We start from the raw sequence: 18,579 nt of genomic DNA, 5'->3' as shown, positions 1-18,579 counted from the left end.
AAATGCCATGGGGACCTTAGTGCTGGGGAAGCAGAGACTGGATCGTTGGGAGTTGCTGGGTAGCCAGTCTACCCTACTGGAGTCCAGGCACTGTCCAAAGATGGCTTCTGAGGGATGGCACGTGATCCTGTACTCTGGTCTACACATGTACACAGCTCAAGTTTGTGTGGACAATTGTGCGCGTGCACAGGAATAATTGTGAGAATTGGTTCTTTGCGTCACTTGGGCTCTAGGAATTGAACTCAGGTCAAGTGCCTTTATCCACTAAGTTGTCCTTCCGCCCCCCCATTTGACAGGGTTTCTCTGTGTAGCCCTGACCTAGAACTCACAGAGATCCCCTGCCTCTGCCTCTCAAGTGCTGGGGTTAAAGATGTGTGCCCCATCCCCACCCACCCCCAGCTATTTTGTGGCTGCTTCTCTTCCTCCTCTTCTCCTCCCTCCTTTATGTTTTTCGAGACAGCATTTCTTGTGTTAACAGCCCTGGCTACCCTGAAACTAGCTCTGTACACCAGGCTGGTCATAGAGCTCCGCCTGCCTCTGCCTCCTGAGTGCTGGCATTAAAGGCATGACCCCAATTTTGTTAAAACAAAACAAAACAAAACAAAACCTTTTTTTCCTAAAAAATGATATTTTAGTAAGTGTATTTCTTCTGTTCTTTGTGGCTAAAATTAAGTGTAAACTCTTTTTGCTGTAATAATAGATTGCTGAGTTACCCGGGGCAGATCACTTTAGCCTCATAGGTGTACTTACCTCGGTGTTCTTGTTTTAAAAAGTCTCATGTTGAATACAAAATTTAACTCAAATAGACCAGAGGTATAAAGGTAGAAAACTCTTAAGGGGAAACACTTTTATTGTTTGTTTTTGTTTTTGCTTTGTTTTTTGAGACAGGGTTTCTCTGTGTAACAGCCCTGGCTGTCCTGGAACTCGCTTTGTAGTCTAGGCTGGCCTCGAACTCATGGAGATCCGCCTGCCTCTGCCCCTGTTTTTTGTTTTTTGTTTTTTTGTTTTTTTTTTTTGAGACAAGGTTTCTCTGTGTAGCGCTGGTGGTCCTCACTTTGTAAACTAGGCTGGCCTCGAACTAACAGCAATCTGGCTGCCTCTTCTGGGTGCTGGTATTACATGCATGCACCGCTGTGCCCTGCTGGAAATAAATTTGTATTATCTTGGATTAAACAATAGTAAGATACCAAAAGCAAAAAGGACCAAAAAGAAATAAATACATATAAAATCAAAACAGGTCTTTAAATAATACCATAAAGGAGACAGCGAAACGTGGCAGTTGTGGTGGGACATGCTTACCATACCCAGCTGAGGTTTGTAAAATACTTACTGCTGGGCCTGGAGGAATGAAATGCCTCAGTGGCTAGGAGCTAGCTGCTGTTCAGAGCACCCTGGTTCGATCTCCAGCACTCACAGGGTGGCTCATTAGCCCTCTGTAACTTCAGTCCTAGGGGATCTGATGGTCTCTTCTGGTTTCTATTGACACTGTGTGAAGGTGCTGCACACAGGTACATGTAGGCAAACCACCCATACACACAAAATAATTAAAAAAAAATCTTAACAAGCAACTCTTAATTTAAAGTTGCCAAAGAGTGGTGGAGAGTTGATGCTTTCTGCTCTTTCAGAGCCTGGCCTGACTACATAGAGATCGCCTGTCTCCCCTGTTCACTGACGTTGTACCAATGTACAGATCTCTGTGGGCACTGGAGCCTGAGTGAAGTGTCACCAGGTCATAGAACCTGTGAGCATGGGCTCCTGTGAGCGTGGGCTCCTGTGAGCGTGGGCTCCTGTAAGCATGGGCTCCTGTAAGCATGGGCTCCTGTGAGCATGGGCTCCTGTGAGCATGGGATCCTGTGAGCATGGGCTCCTGTGAGCATGAGCTCCTGTAAGCATGGGCTCCTGTGAGCGTGGGCTCCTGTGAGCGTGGGATCCTGTGAGCGTGGGCTCCTGTAAGCGTGAGCTCCTGTAAGCATGGGCTCCTGTGAGCATGAGCTCCTGTGAGCATGAGCTCCTGTAAGCATGGGCTCCTGTGAGCATGGGATCCTGTGAGCATGGGCTCCTGTGAGCATGGGCTCCTGTGAGCGTGGGCTCCTGTAAGCGTGAGCTCCTGTAAGCATGGGCTCCTGTGAGCATGGGCTCCTGTGAGCATGGGCTCCTGTGAGCGTGGGCTCCTGTGAGCGTGAGCTCCTGTAAGCATGGGCTCCTGTGAGCATGGGCTCCTGTGAGCATGGGCTCCTGTGAGCATAGGCTCCTGTAAGCATGGGCTCCTGTAAGCATGGGCTCCTGTGAGCATGGGCTCCTGTGAGCATGGGCTCCTGTGAGCATAGGCTCCTGTAAGCATGGGCTCCTGTAAGCATGGGCTCCTGTGAGCATGGGCTCCTGTGAGCATGGGCTCCTGTGAGCATAGGCTCCTGTAAGCATGGGCTCCTGTAAGCATGGGCGCCTGTGAGCATGAGCTCCTGTAAGCATGGGCTCCTGTGAGCATGGGCTCCTGTGAGCATGGGCTCCTGTAAGCATGGGCGCCTGTAAGCATGGGCGCCTGTGAGCATGGGCTCCTGTGAGCATGGGCTCCTGTGAGCATGGGCTCCTGTAAGCATGGGCTCCTGTAAGCATGGGCTCCTGTGAGCATGGGCTCCTGTGAGCATGGGCTCCTGTGAGCATGGGCTCCTGTGAGCATGGGCTCCTGTGAGCATGAGCTCCTGTGAGCATGGGCTCCTGTGAGCATGGGCTCCTGTAAGCATGGGCTCCTGTAAGCATGGCCTCCTGTGAGCGTGGGCTCCTGTGAGCGTGGGCTCCTGTGAGCATGGGCTCCTGTGAGCATGAGCTTCCCCTGGCTATGGGCTCCTGTGAGCATGAGCTTCCCCTGGCTATGGGCTCCTGTGAGCATGAGCTTCCCCTGGCTATGGGCTCCTGTGAGCATGAGCTTCCCCTGGCTATGGACTCCTGGTGACTGTGGTGCCCCTTAAGTGTGGCTCACCGTGAGTTACACTGCTATCCTTCCTGTAAGTTCTGAGAAGGGTTTTCCCAGAGCAGGATAAAAGGAGCTGACCTGTCTCTTGGGGTCCAACTTGCAGCTAGCCCAGCGGTGGGAGTTACCTCTGGTGACTTTTCCATTGCTGTGTCAAAACACCATGACCAAGGCACTTAATTTGGGACTTTTTTTTTTTTTTAAAGATTTACTTATTATTTTGTATACAGTGGTCTGCCTGCATGTACACCTGCAGGCCAGAAGAGGGCATCAGATCACACTACAGATGGTTGTGAGGCACCATGTGGTTGCTGGGAATTGAACTCAGGACCTCTGGAAGAGCAGGTGGCGCTCTTAACCACTGAGCCATCTCTCCAGCCCAATTTGGGGGATTTAACTGAGGGCTTGCTTACAGTTTCAGAGGGTGCGTCCACGATCATCATGGCAGAGCACTTGGCGCAGGCCAGAGCAGTAGCTGAGAGCTCACATCTGATTTGCAAGCAAGAGGCAGAAAGCAAGAAGCTAACTGGGGACGGTAGGACCTTTAAAACCTCAAAACCCTCACCCCACACCCTGACGCACCTCCTCCAATAAGGCCACACGTCCTAATTTTTCGAGCAGTTCCTCCAGCTGCAGACCGACCATGCGAATATATAAGCCTATGGGGATCATTTTCTTTCACACCACTGCAGCTGTAAGCCAGACGGGGCTCTGCTCTGTGAAGACACAGGCTCAGGTCAGAAGGTGGACCTAAGTTTTCTTATGAAAGGGCTGACAATGGGGTCCCCTGTGTTCAGCGAAGGGGTGGAGCCTCTGAACACCTCCACTCAAGGCTGCTCAAAGCGACTGGGCCACTCTCATGTCATGCCTGTACCTAGTCATAGTTCCCTGGAGCCATGGGACAGGCCAGGTGCTGGAGGCCTTGTAGCCCCAGGTGGCCACAGAAGTGATGTCAGCTCGAGGTAGGGGAATCAGCTCATTTTCTCTGCCAGCTAAATGATTAAAGGGGGTGGGGCAGGGTGGAGAGATGGCTCAGAGGTTAAGAGCACTGGCTGCTCTTCCTGAGTTCAATTCCCAACAACCACATGATGGCTCACAACTATCTATTAATGAGATCTGGAGCCCTTTTCTGTTATGCAGGCACACACGCAGGCAGAACATTGTATATGTAATAAATAAATACTATTATTATTATTTATTTTGTTTTTTTGTTTTTGTTTTTTGACACAGGATTTCTCTGTGTAGACTTGGCTGTCCCTGGACTTGCTTTGTAGACCAGGCTGGGCTCGCACTCACAAAAGGCAGGAAAGGCGTGTTAATTGGGAATCTTGGGGAGCCCCAGCAGGGCCATCATATGGCACCTAGGGAATCAGGGTTCTTTCGGTTCTTGCTCATTAATAAAAGAATTTTAGAAAAGTGGAAGCTGAGGACAAGAGTTCAAAAAGAAGTCCCCAGGGCAGGTGACCGTTAATCTCGAAGCTGCCTAGTGGACAGGAAAGGAGCAGAGGAGAGAAGGAACACGAGCTGGGCAGCTTGACTGGGCGGTTCTCAGGTCAGCTGCCTAGTGGCAGACGTCCGTGTGGCAGGGAGCAAGAGCCACGCTGCTTGAGATAGGAGCATGTAGGGCGCCACAATGACAGCAACCTTGTGGTAGAGAGTAGAGCTGTAGGACAGGAACAAGGAGCTCAGAGGATTAGCTAGGGGCTTTAAGGCAGACCTTTGCTCCTCCAGAAGTTTCAAATGTACCTAAAAGATTTTTCTTTTCTCCCTAACCTAGTTAACTTCGTGCCAGGTTTCCTACATCCAAGACAGCGCCAAAGCAGGCACCCACAGGTGCTCCAGTCTAACCGCCCAGATTGTGCCAGCTGCACTTGCATTTCCCCTCCTAGCTGAAGATGTCCTCAGACCCTGGACAGCAAGTACAACAGCCTGCTCTTCCCAGGCTTGGCCAACATTTCAGCCTTCTGGCCCCCTATCACCATCCCAGTGTCAGCAGGAAGTAGCCAACGGTGATTAATTTCTTCACCCTTATCCATTTATTATCAATGAAAGGTTGGAATGGTGTGCTTCAGACCTGGGACAAACAGCTCCGGGTTCTCCCAGCATTCCTTGGTCCCTGTCTGCGGCAGGGCATGGCTGGCATACCCCGCCCTCTACCCCGAACTTTCCAGGGCAGGGCTCTTTCTTCCCCTTCACCATATAATCCAGACATTTTGTTGCTCACTCTCTGTCTGTCTCTGTCTCTCTCTTCTCCCCTGGCATGGCAGCCAAGAGCTGCTCCCAATGAACCTACATTATATACTTTTAACTTGTCTTTCATGAAAGCAGTCTTTTCTGAATACAAGGCCCTCACTCTCATCCCAGTTCCTCATTTTTTTTTTTAATTAAAGGGAGGAATGTTAGCATATGGGCAGCACCATAGCTCACTCCTAGGTTGCCTAGTAACCTGACATCATCACTTGCCACCTCTGGGTGTGTGCGTGATTCAGCTTTGCACACGTATAAAGGATATCACTGCGAGCTCTCTCTCTGCCTAGGTTTCTCTCTCCCTCCCTGTGTCTGGGGCGCCTCTCCCTTTCTCCATCTCTCTCTCCTGCTGCCTCTCTCTACCCTTATGGCCCTAACTCCTCTCCTCTTTTCCTTCCCCAAATCTCTTCATATCAGATCTGTTGCATCGCATCTCTCTCTATTTTTATATACTACACCTTGGCTTGTGTCAAATTGATTCAACAAAATAAAACAAAACAACAACAACAAGGCCAAGCCTGCCTTTCATTCTGACGTGTAGGAATCAAGAAGGGAGAGGCAAGAACAAATGCCAGCTCAGTCCTGATAAGGAACCAATGATGGACCAAAGTAAGGGTGGAACAATGACAATTTTTCTTTTTCTTTTTTCTTTGCTGAGAGTGTCTTAGTTACTTTTCTATTGCTGCAATAAGCCACTATGGCCAAGGCAATATATAGAGTTTATTGGTAGCTTACAGTTTCAGAGGGTTAGAGTCCATGACCATCAGAAATGACTCAAAAGACAATTTTGTAAAATTTTATTATTTATTTAAATACCTTATTCAGATTACATCTTGACTCTTATCCCCTCAATTGTATCTTCCCATCCCCCCCTCCTGACTTTAAGATAATTTAGTCACCAAGAGTCCACCCAAATATGGGTAGTGGCTCATGAAAGCTGGGCTCAACTTGCAGCAGCTCAACAGGTTGGAGAGTGTTCTTTCCCAGTAGCTCAGTTGGTCTCAATTTCTTCCATGCAGTTTGCTGGTCTGAGAGTATCTCTTAGCAGTTCCTACTGCATAAACAGTTCTTCCTTATACAGATTTGGGGAGGGAGGAGCCTACCGCATATGGTTAGTTCCAAGGGCTTCTAAAACGTGTGAGTTGTTCACTTCCTGAGTTTTAACTAGCTTCTCTGTGGGAGATTTTATCTCTGAGGAAATTGCTATAAAACACTACCCTGGTCTGATCCAGTTCATTTGAGATACAGTCAAATCATAGCTTCAGATGTGAGAAACATTTTTAATTTGTGTTTTCCAACTGATCCCCCTCCTTCCTCTTTGTACCCTTAGCCAATTGCATCACAGTGCTGTTGTGGTTAATTTAGAAGGATGGCCTAATAAATGTTTATTAGGTTAATTATTATTATGGTAGTGTTTTCTTTCTCTTTTTTCCCCTTGGAGACAGGGTCTCTCTGTGTAGCCTTGGCTGTCCTGGACTCACTTTGTAAACCAGGCTGGCCTCAAACTCACAGTGATGCGCCTGCCTCTGCCTCCCAAGTGCTAGGATTAAAGGCATGTGCCACCATACCCGGCTTCTTTTTTATTTTTTAAATAATTTATTCAGAGTACATCCTGATTGTTATCCCCTCACTTGCATCTTCCCATTCCCCCCATCCCTCCCTCTTTTACCCAATTCCCCTCTCCTAGGTCTGTGACAGAAAGGGACCTCCTCCCCCACCATATGATCACAGCCTATCAGGTCTCATCCAGATAGCCTGCTTCCCCTTCCTCTGAGTGCCTCCAGGCCTCCCCACAAAGGGGGAAGTGTTAAATAGTGGGCACCAGAGTTCATGTCAGAGGCAGTCCCTGCTCTCCACACTGTGGAGAATGTGCTCTCTGTTGGCTAGATCTGAATAAGGAGTCTAGGTCTACTGCGTGCATTGTCTTTGGTTGGTACAGCAGTTTGTGCAGGCCCCTGTGCATCCAGATCTGCCAGCCTTCATGGTCTTCTTGTGGGGATGGCTATTTTCTAGCCTGCTGGCAATCAATAAAGACACAGACACTTGTTATATTTTAAAATAGCCTTGGTTCACCTGGGGCAGGGCAGATATGAATCCCCTAAACTACCTCCCATATTTGGCCAGATATCCCATACCCTATTCCAATCCCATGATATCTGCTTCTAATAATTTCTATTGAGCTACCTCCCATCCACAATCTCAAATACTTGCTAACATTCATCATCTGGGCTGAATCCTCCATTCATGGCGGCCATGTTGTGCGTCTCCACCTCATCCCTCGCGGTGGCCTTCCTTCTTCCTATTCCTCCCTCATTTCCAATCTTCCTCTGGTTTCTCACCACTTCTTTTCCCAAGAACCTTTCTGCCTGACTAGCCCTGGAACCTTAGCCATGCCTATTCCAGCCCAGGTATGTTGGCTTTTTATTGGCCAGACAGGAATAAGTTCTTAGGCAAGGTTATACACATTTTGGGGGTATGTGAGTTTGCTTATTTGGGCAGCAACCAGACCAAACCCCAACTGAATGCCAGTGTGATCACTTGTGAAGCTGCACTCCCACCAATGGGATGAAACATGCCACCAGTTACATCAGAGGTAAGAGATGGAGGCCATCTTGGCTAAGAGTGCTTTCTAGCCTTGTTTGGGTCTCTCTCTCTCTCTCTCTCTCTCTCTCTCTCTCTCTCTCTCTCTCTCTCTCTCTCTCCTCTCTCTCTCCTCCATCTCTCTCCGTGGCTCGCTGAAGGCTGCTTGGATCTGGTTGGTGAAGGTCCCAGGTATGAAGCAGCCTGCAATAGGAGTGGCTCCAGTGGCAGCAGCGAACTTCAGCACAGCTCGCTGGCCAGTGTTCCTGGAGGAGATGACGCTGACTAGGGTTCTCAATGGCAACAATAGCCATGACCAAGGAGGAATTCCAGGGCGAATGGACTGCACCAGCTCCTGAGTGCACCGCTGCGCAGCCAGAGGTGGCAGACTGGTCTGAGGGTGTGCAGGTGCCCTCTGTACCCATCCAGCAGTTCCCTACGGAGCTCCCAGCCAACCACTGAGGATTGGTCAGCAGTTCCCACAGCACAGGCCACTGAGTGGGTTGGAGCCACCACTGAGTGGTCCTGAGCTGCTCTGCAGACACCTCAGCAAAGGGAGAAATGGAAGGAAAATAAAGTCTCTAAAAGTTGGAAAAAAAATTGCCTTGCTTGAATTACTTTTGCTTTTTTCACATGTTTCTTTGTATGACACCAAGATGTCCCAACCAGGGGCTTCAGATGGTGGTGTCTATAGCTTCAAATGGGGTCTGGTCACATGGGGGCTTCTGTAGGTTCAGATGGGGATGCTCACCACAAAGACCAGGCACAGGATTAGTGGGCTGGACCCCCCCAGATCTACTCATGACCTCCAGGTAAGAGAGAGAAATTCAGCCACCAACATGACTCTATAATGAAACCTTCCTTGGTAGCTCTGGGCATGGATGCTTAGGAGAACTGGTAGGTGTCTGTACTAAAGGGACAGACACTCCTACATCGTCTGCTCCTTTGCCCGACAATGGTCCCCATAGTCTCAAATTTGAATACTTGGCCGCTAGGGAGTGGCCTACTTAACAGGGATTGTGAGGTGTGGCCTTGTTGGAGGAAGTGTGTTCGTAGGGGTGGTCTTTGGGCTTTCAAAAGGTCAAGCCAGGCCCAGTGGCACTCTCTCTCCATGCTCTCTGTTGACTTGGACGTAGAGCTCCCTGCTCTGTCTCCAGCACCATGTCGGCCTGCATGGCACCATGTTTCCCTCGTGATAATAATGGACTAAGTCTCTGAAACTGTAAGCCAGCCCCAATTAAAGGTTTTCCTTTATAAGAGTTGTTGAAGTCATGGTGTCTCCTCACAGCTATAGAACGTTGCCTAAGATAACCCGGCTACTCCTGATCTTTGTCCCTCATGACAAATGCGGATTTGTAAGCTGTGTGCTCACAGTGCTCTTGTGAGTCATTCTAATGACTTGTTTAGCGTGAAGCTATTTCTGGTGGTGTTAGTGTCAAGGCCAGGGCTCTGGTAGCCCTAACAAGTTAGGTTCAACCACCTGCCCTTTACACCAAGTAAAGAATCATTTAGTAATGAAAAACAGAGGAAGGAGATTTCCTCAGTAGGGCCACACTGGGAAGAGGAACAAATAAAGAGGCCCATTGACTCCTTGGGTCCATCTTTGGGATCCAGAAATGAGGTTTAGGTGTACCTAGGAAGCAGGAGGCACACATAGCTGAGCAGTCCTGGTCAAGATGTGGTCGTGCCCATCCCTGACTCACAATCATCTCTGCCCCAGTCTATCTGAAGGCCAGGTGGTCTGGTAAGTTGTTAGCACTATGTGAAATCTCTTGCAAATTTTGTGTTGCTGTGAGAAAGACCATGATCAAAAGCCACTTGAGGGTAGGAAAGAGCTTATTTCAGTTACAGTTGTAGTGCATTTTGAAGAGAAGTCAGGGTAAGAATTCAAAGCAGGAACCGAAACAGAGACCATGGAGAAAGAGCCTTCCTGGCTTGTTCACCCTGACTTGCTTAGCCCACTTTCTGTACACCCCCAGGACCGCCTGCCCAGGGATGGCACCACACACAGACAGCTGGGTCCAGCCATACCAGTTACTAATCAAGAATGCCCCACATGGCTGGGCATGGTGGCATGCACCTGTAATCCCAGCACTTGAGAGGCAGAGGCAGGCGGATCTTTGTGAGTTCGGGGCCAGCCTGGTCTGCAAAGTGAGTTCAGGACAGCCAAGGCTACACAGAGAAACCCTGTCTTAAAAAAACAAAACAAGCTGGGAGTGGTGGAGCACGCCTGTAATCCCAGCACTCGGGAGGCAGAGGCAGGTGGATCACTGTGAGTTCAAGGCCAGCCTAGTCTACAAAGCGAGTCCTGGACAGCCAAGGCTACATAGACCTTGTCTCAAAAAAAAAAAAAAAAAAAAGAGGAAGAAGCAAAGGCAGTGCCCTGCAGACATGTCCACAGGCCAATCTGAGGGAGTCTCAAATGAGGGTCCCTCTTCCAAGATGACTAGGAACCAGCACAGGAGGTATTTCCTCCTCTGACTGGACCAGAGGTCGGCCCTTTCTTTCTCCCAGAGTGAGACTCCTAGAGAGATTCCGGCCCTTGACATCCATCGCTTCAGTAGCCTGATAGCCGCCAGGAGAGGGTACAGTATGGTTGTCTCTTTAGAATACCTCTGTTTCAGCAAAAACAGTTACAAAGGGACAGTGAAAGTGACTGGGTTGGGAGTGTGGGAGATTCTATAGGCTTGGAGCTGGTATCTGAAGTTGGGATTGAACCCCTCACGTGTGGAGTCTGATGTGAACTCAGGCTGACGGTGGCAGGATTGGCATACGCTGCTTGTGTCTGAGCAGTGCACCTCTGCCTTGCTGGAGAGTCTGTACGATGCTGAGACAAGCCCCTTGCAGGCTCAGCTTCTTCTCTGCAGGCTGGGCTTGGTCACACCTTAGACCAGTTTAGATGCAGAAGACGCGCATTCCTGTAGAGCCAGGTGAGGCGACCTTTCCTGGTCCTGAGACTCACTGTGGTCCCACGGTCTTGATGGAGCTAGGCTGTGGCTCTGCAAGCCTGATTCAGCATCCCACCCTCCCGTACATGCTCATCACCACTCGGGAATCACCTATGGCTGACTTGCCACCCTGGAGAGCCTAGAGCAATGCAGGCCTGTGCTTGCTTTGTCATCCCTTCAGGAGCTCAGGAGAGAGAGAGAGCCAGAGACATAAAGCCAAATGGGTTTTTATTAGCAGCAGATAGAAGGCTTATGTTCTTTCTGGATCCAGGGGTGAAGGTTCGTGCTGTGCAGGCTTAGGCTGGTCCCTCCAGCCAGGCAGGGATCCCAGGGTAGGCTGCTTACAGGGAGGGTTGCTCTGTAGGGATATTGGGGGAGTGGGGGTGGGGGAGTGGGGGGAGGTGAGAAAAGAGGGAGGGTTACCTCTGCTTTTAACTTAGTTCTACCCACCAATCCAGGGACCATAAGGGCAGACACCTTTATAGGCTTTGCAGGTGAGTATGTACAGTTCTTTACACTGCCCCCCCCAATCACCCATAGGTGGGAGGATAAGACACTCTCACCTACAGGAGGGATGCCCAGGTCACAGGAGGACATGGACAGTTAGGATTTGACCCTATGTCATGTTCATATTCTTAATTTTGAACACTTCGCTGTTCCCTCACGTTCAGTGCCAGAGGTCCAGCCTGGCTCATAGACTCACCAGGACCAGCTTTGAGTGCCAGAATGGTCTGTTTTCCTAGGCCTTCTTGCTCATTGGTGCTCCTTCCTATCATGAGTGGCCACGCCAAGAACCCACACGCCTGTAGGTGGTGTATATGACTTGGCCAAGCCATTCTCCTCCTACGCTGGGACCTAGCCCTGGGCTGTTGTTGGATCTGATGAAGGGTACAGCGATGGCCAGAGGAGGCCTAGGGAGACATGGGGCTCCGGGGCCTCAAGGCTGCATACCTGCTTGTGAGTCCTCGCAGTTGATGGCGCAGGTCATGGTGCAGCATTTCAAGTTGCCCTCACAGTCACTGTTCCGGGCGCATCTGCTCCCCTCTGGGTATGCCTCAGAGACCCCTGGGATTAGATTCCAGGTGCAGCAATCAGCCTTTGGAACATCAACTGGGGAGAGATGGCTGCTCTCTTACCACCCAAAGCCCTTTCATACCCCAGCTGTGCCGAGTCTGCCTTCCCGGACCCCTGATTGAAAAGACCCCATTTTGTGGATGGGTCATTTGCAGGAGGTCTTTCCTCCTGTTGTCAGGCAGCCCCCTTGGTAGCTCAGAGACCTTAGGGACCAGGCTGGGCAGCAGGCTTCAGGGAGGGTCTGGCCAGGTGAGTGGGTTTCACAGAGTGGGTGTGTGGGTGTAAAGGTCTGTGTGCCCTCTCCAGGCCGACTCTTGAGCCCACTGGCTCCTCCCCACCACCAGGATTGGGCAGGGCCTTACTGTTGTTGACAGCTGTTTGGCGGATAATATCACCAGAATCGTGGCAACACATGGTGTTCTGGGCGCACTCCTCACTACTGTGACAGGTGACACACTCCGTGCTCTCACCGCAGCTGATCTCACGATCCACAGACTGAGCTGCACAAAAGATGGGGGCCAAGATGTCACCTTCACTTTTAAGGCTTCTCAGAGGAAAGCCTGGAGACATGGATGGAGACTCCAAAGAGCCCAGGGGGTTTGATCAGCTTTTAAGGTGAAAACTACCTGCCTGAGCTGTGGTCTGGGTGATGGAAGCCCGAGAAGGCCGCTGTGAAAATTAGGAAGCGTGTCGCAGGCTCACGGCCATAGACAGAGCATTAAGAATCTGACCACGCCTTTAATCCCAGCACTCGGGAGGCAGAGGCAGGCAGATCGCTGTGAGTTGGAGGCCAGGCTGGTCTACAAAGTGAGTCCAGGACAGCCAGGAAAACACACAGAGAAACCCTGTCTCAAAAAAACCAAAAACAACAACAACAAAACAAAAACCAAACCAAACCTTTCATCTGCATTTTTTTGTTTGTTTGTTTTTTGAGACAGAGTTTCTTTGTGTAGCCGTGGCTGTCCTGGAACTCACTCTGTAGACCAAGCTGGCCTCGAATTCACAGAGTTCCACTTGCTTCTGCCTCCTGAGTGCTGAGATTGAAGGCGTGCCCCACCGTCACCCAGTCCATCAACCCATCTCTCAACGTGGACATTTTCCACAGGGCCTTGGCCCTGGCCATGTAGCTCTGTGTGGGGACAGGGCCCTGACTTCCTGCCAACCTTGGATTCTCCCCCAAAGGGAAGCCTTTTTACTCCTTGCCTCTTCAGCACCCTGGGCATAGAGAGCTGGGCTCAATTTGCGGGACTCCCCAAGCCACAGCCAGCAGTAAAGTGAATAGCTGGGGCCTACCTGAGTCGAATCCTTGCTGCTGCAGGTTCCGAGCAAGGGCCACCTCCAGGGCCAGCAGGCCGAGAGCAAGGCTGATGAAGCAACGCATGGTGACAGTGGCAGGCAAGTGACTGATGGCAGCCTGAGTGCCTGGGATGCATTTAAAGGACCCACAGGAGGAAGACTTCAGGGAGGGGCCAGGCTGGCATAGCCCTAGATGGGCTGGAACACTTCCTTCTTGGACACACGGACAGAGCAGCCCCAGGCTGCCAGGAGCAAGTACCACAATGGAGGCCATAGTTTTTTGTTTTGTTGTTATTTTTAATTTTTATTTATTTATTTATTTTTATTTTCTGTGCAGTTTATTTTGCCTACATGTATTGTCTCTGGGCATCAGATCCTTCAGTTACAGACAGTTGTGAGCCGCCATGTGGTTGCTGGGAACTGAACTCAGAACCTCTGGAAAAGCAGTCAGTGTTCTTAACCTCTGAGCCATCTCTCTAGCCCCCCAGTTGTTTTTTTTTTTAAAGTCCTAAGTTAGAGTAATACATTTTTTCATTTACAAAGTAATACATGTGGGGGCTGGAGAGATGGCTCAGAGGTTAAGAGTACTGACCGCTCTTCCAGAGGTCCTGAGTTCAATTCCCAGCAACCACATGGTGGCTCACAACCATCTATAATGAGATCTGATGCCCTCTTCTGGCATGCAGGCAGAGTACTGTATAAATAATAAATAAATAAATCTTTTTAAAAAAGTAATACATGTTTATTATGAAAGTAAAGAAAATTAAGGGGCAGAGGAGGAAGAAGTAGGGTCTGTGACAAATGAATGTGACAAGTGCCACTTTGAGTGGTTGGCTGGAACCCTCCACAGACAAAGGAAATTCTCGCCTCCAAATTTGTACAGAGTCACATTAGGAAACAAGACAGGAGATGCTGAGCAAGTCTCAGGAGTTGGGGCTATTTTCTGGAGTTTTCTAAACTTTTCTATAAGAATGAAGAAGCACTTGCTCCTTGCAGAGATTATAGGGTACAACACTGAAAAGGAGCTACCTGTGCAGGCCAGAGTGGAAAGCCACTTCCCAGAAGGGCCCATCCTGTGCCAAGTGTGTCATGGGCTGGGCTGGGCTGTCCTGCTGGGCACCATGCCCCTGTTGTTCTTGGGACATTTTCTTTCTTTCTTTCTTTCTTTCTTTCTTTCTTTCTTTCTTTCTTTCTTTCTTTGAGACAGAGTCTCTCTGTGTAGCCTTGGCTGTCCTGGACTCACTTTGTAGACCAGGCTGGCCTCGAACTCACACAGCAATGAGCCTGCCTCTGCCTCCCGAGTGCTGGGATTAAAGGCGTGCGCCACCACACATGGCTGACATTTTTTTGATTTCTCCTGCAGGGTAGTGGATGTAGTGGATGTAATGACCTATAGCAACTGTGTGCTCATGGGCAGTCAGTGCTAGCCTGTGGTGTGGCCCAAACTCCTTTGTCTGGCCAGAGTTCTTCACTGGTGGCCTGTGGCCTCTCAGCTTTGAAAATAAGGCCTCTGGGGAAGCCTTAGAAGGCTGTAACCCTGATCTCTCATCTCAGGCAGTTTCTACCAGCACCAAGGGAAAGCCTGTACCTATTAGCAGCCTCTCGTTAGTCCCCTGAGCCTCAGACCTTGGCAACCACCGTTCTGCTCTCTGCTTCTGCACTTGACTATTCTGGACATGTCAAGTAAATGGGATCTGACAGCATGCAGCCTGTTGAGCTTGGACGTGCTTTTCTTACTGAGTGTGCTTGGAGGTTTATGCGCCTTGCGGCAGCTGCAGTGCTTCGTTCCTGTTTAGGGGCCAGTGTTCCACAGCAGGCACTGAAATGCTTGGTGGTTCTATCTGTCCACAGCCATCCACCCCCACATTTAAGCCACTGCCATGCTTGTGTTATTTGAGTCTAAGCCTCTGCTCTGCCAACGCTGCGTCTACCCCTGTTCCCATTTCCGCCTTTGCTGGCACAGACTGCCGGCCACCAGGAAAGGGCTGGCCAGGGTTTCTTGGCTGCTTGAGTTTCCCAGAAGGCCTTGTGTTTTGGGAGCCAGAGCTCTGTTCTATCTGTATCTCACTGGGGCTCTGTATACGTGGAGCCGGGCCTGATGTACTCTGTGTCCTATGCACACTGGCTGTTATTCTGGCCTATCCTCTACTGTCCTGCTGCATTTACAGACACAGGCTCAAGGGAGAAACCACTGTGATTTTCAGGAGGATGACTGCAGTTGTATGCACAGGTTGCTGGCATGAAGCCAGCATGCTCCCCAAATACCTGTCTTTCAGCCCTTTCTTGGTTGCTCCCATGGGTCTCAGAGCCCCTCGGTTCCTGTCCTGCGTCCCAGCGCTGCTCTACTTCCGACAGCTCTAGTCTGACAGTGAGGTTCTGCTGCTATCCGGCTTCTCCAAGCAGCTGCCCCTCTTGGCCCGAGCCTGGGTCCTCAGCCTCTTGGCTCTTGCTCGAGTCCTTCCTTCTTATTCCCTCACTTCCCACTCACCTGCCTGTGAACACCTTTAGATATGTATCCTGTGTGCAACGAGTAGACTAGCTGCGACCCGAGTCTCTGCTGTGTGACTTTTTTCACTCTAGGGGTCTCTGTATCGCACCCACTGGCGGGGCCCTGGACTGCTCCCACCAAGCTATAGCAGCAAAGGAATTCCAGCTTCAGAGAGGACAGGTTGCACCCACCCTGTGGTCTGCAGAAGGCCAGGAGCTCCTCAGCTCCACCATCCTGCTTCGGTTGACATGTGTGTGAGTGTGTACAGGTGTGTATAAGTGAGTGTGTACAAGTGTGTGTATGGGTATGTACAAGTACGTGTATGTGTGTGCGTGTGTATGTGTGTGTGTATGTGTGTGCGTGTGTATGTGTGTGTGTGTGTGTGTGTGTGTGTGTGTGTGTATGTGTGTGTGTGTAGGATCGGGTTTCTCCGGTTCCCTCATCCTCCTTCAGAGCTACAGACCTGTCAGGAGGAATTTGGGCCACGTGGAAGGGAAGTTGCTTTTCTCTGGTCTCAGACTCCAGCCCCTGTTCCTGGAAGTTTGTTTCTGACCCTGTGAGGAGATAATCAAAACAATTCCAAACACGATGCATGGGTCAGCTTTAGGGCGACAACCTCTCATTTTCTTCCCTTCCACTTGGAGGTGTCTTGGAAACTGGTGCTTCTATTGACACACAGACACACGGTTGGTTGGCTGGACGGTCCACATAGCACTATGGAAGTATCCATGTATTTTCTGGTCTATCCAGGAAATTTAGATTGTTCCTGACTCCTTTTTTGTTTGTTTGTTTGTTTGTTTGTTTTTGTTTCTCCAGACAGGGTTTCCCTGTGTAGTCTTAACTGTCCTGGACTCGCTTTGTAGACCAGGCTGACCTCGAACTCACAGAGATCCGCCTGCCTCTGTCTCCTGAGTGCTGGGATTAAAGGTGTGTGCTACCACGCCTGGCTCTCCAACTCCTTCCTTCCTTTCTTTCTTTTTTTGGTTTTTTGAGACAGCCTTGGTTGTCCTGGACTTGGTTTGTAGACCAGGCAGGCCTCGAACTCACAGCAATCTGCTTGCCTCTGCCTCCCAAACTCCTTATTTCTTAAAAATGTATTTTATTTAACATGCAGTGTATGAGTGTTTTGTCTGCCTGTATTTCTGTGTATGATGTACTGTGTGCCTGGTGCCCATGTTGGCCAGAAGGGGGCATTAGATCTTGTAGAGCTGGTGTTATGGACGGTTGTGGTCCACCATGCAAGCCTTGGGAACTGATGCTGGGCCCTTTGCAAGGGTGGCAAGTGCTCTGTGCTCTGAGCCATCTTTCCAGCCCCCGTTCCTGATTATTTGCTGCCACAGATGTACGCAGGGGTAAAGATCTCCGCAGGGTACAAACACAGAAGCGAATTGTTAGGTAACAGGTTTCTTGTTTTGCCCATGTGGCAGTTCCCACCCAGGATTCTCCCAGAGGCTGTCCTGTCACAGCTCTGGATTCCTGCTGGAGGAGATGCCTACAAGGGGTCCTTTTCCTCAACATCACCTGTTGAGTGCACACATCTTGCCCACATAGATAGACTGATGGTTAAAGATGCAGCTGTCACTATTTTTCACTGTTTGTTTATTAGTATGTCTATAGTGTGTGTGTGTATTGTGTGTGTATACGTATGTGTGTGTATGTGTGTATTGTGTGTGTATGTTTGTATGTATGTATGCATGTGTGTATGCATGTGTGTGTATGTGTGTGTATGTATGTATGTATGTATGTGTATGCATGTGTGTATGTATGTATGTATGTATGTGTATGCATGTGTGTATGTGTGTATACATGTGTATGTGTGTGTATGTGTGTACATACGCACACATACATGTAGATCAGAGGACAACTTTCAGGAGTTGGTTGGTTCTCTTTCCACTGTGGATTCCAGTGATCAGAGTTGGATAATTCGGCCTTGCATGGCAAACATTTTTACCTGTTAAGCCATCTCACCAGCCCAGTAACACTTTTAAAAAATTGTTTTATTATGTGTATGCATGTTTTGCCTGTGTATATGTCTGTGTATATGTATGAAGTGCCATGGAGGCCAGAAGAGGGTGTCAAATCCCCTGGAACTGGAGTTGTAGACATGTGGGGCAGGAAACGAAAGAGCAGCCAGTGCTCTTTAGAAGCTGAGCCATTTCTCTGCCCACAATTAGTTTTCATTATGATTTAAAACATACAATGGAGTAGAATAATTCAAAAAGTACCCACCTGGATTCACAATTGAAAACCTCATTCCCACCGGGTGTGGTGGCTCACACCTTTTTTGTTTTGTTTTGTTTTTGTTTTTTCGAGACAGGGTCTCTCTGTATAGCCTTGCCTGTCCTGGACTCGGTTTGTAGACCGGGCTGGCCTTGAACTCACAGTAATCTGCCTGCCTCTGCCTCCCGAGCGCTGGGATCAAAGGCGTGCGCCACCACGCCCGGGCCGTGGCTCACACCTTTAATCCAAGCACTAGGAAAGCAGAGGCAGGAAGATTTCTGTGACAGCTCTCCAGTGTCTCCTCTTTTCCTGTGCTTTCACAGTCACCTCCCACTGTTCCCTTTCTGTCCACTCCCACGTCCCCTAAGCTCAGCTGCCCTGGAGAGTCACCTTTGTTCTCACTCTACTTCAGACAAGCCATTTCCTCCCGTACCCCGAGCTCTCCCATCTGTAAAACGGAGGGAGCAGCGGTATCCTTCACAGTGGACTGGAATGAGGGTTAAACAACGGAGTGGTAAAGAGTGGGGGTGCCAAGCGGGCCGTGGTGGTGCACGCCTTTGATGCCAGTGCTTGGGAGGCAGAGGCAGGCAGATCGCTGTGAGTTCGAGGCCAGCCTGGTCTACAAAGTGAGTCCAGGACAGTCAAGGCTACACAGAGAAACCCTGTCTCAAAAAAAACCAAAAGCCAAAAAAAAAAAAAAAAAGGCTGGGAGTGCCTCCAAACAGAGAAGGCTGTCTATGGATGGCAGTGTAGATTGT

The 18,579-nt window shown here is 49.8% G+C and overlaps 1 protein-coding gene across 1 annotated transcript; it reads right to left on the bottom strand.

Moving 5' to 3' along the window:
• Positions 1 to 10,973: 10,973 nt before the first annotated feature.
• Positions 10,974 to 13,199, bottom strand: LOC311606418 (whey acidic protein-like). The gene is made up of 4 exons (XM_084797737.1): positions 13,111 to 13,199; positions 12,180 to 12,317; positions 11,695 to 11,808; positions 10,974 to 11,101 (listed from the first exon to the last, which is right to left on the bottom strand). Exons 1-4 carry the CDS (start codon positions 13,196 to 13,198, stop codon positions 11,085 to 11,087), a joined length of 357 nt encoding a protein of 118 aa, XP_084653863.1. The 5' UTR covers position 13,199; the 3' UTR covers positions 10,974 to 11,084.
• Positions 13,200 to 18,579: the final 5,380 nt, after the last annotated feature.

The sequence above is a fragment of the Acomys minous genome (assembly GCF_964271855.1).
Source record: "Acomys minous genome assembly, chromosome: 10".
Classification (NCBI taxonomy): domain Eukaryota; kingdom Metazoa; phylum Chordata; class Mammalia; order Rodentia; family Muridae; genus Acomys; species Acomys minous.
Note: the sequence above shows the minus strand (reverse complement) of the source record. Positions and strands in the feature narration are given on the sequence as shown.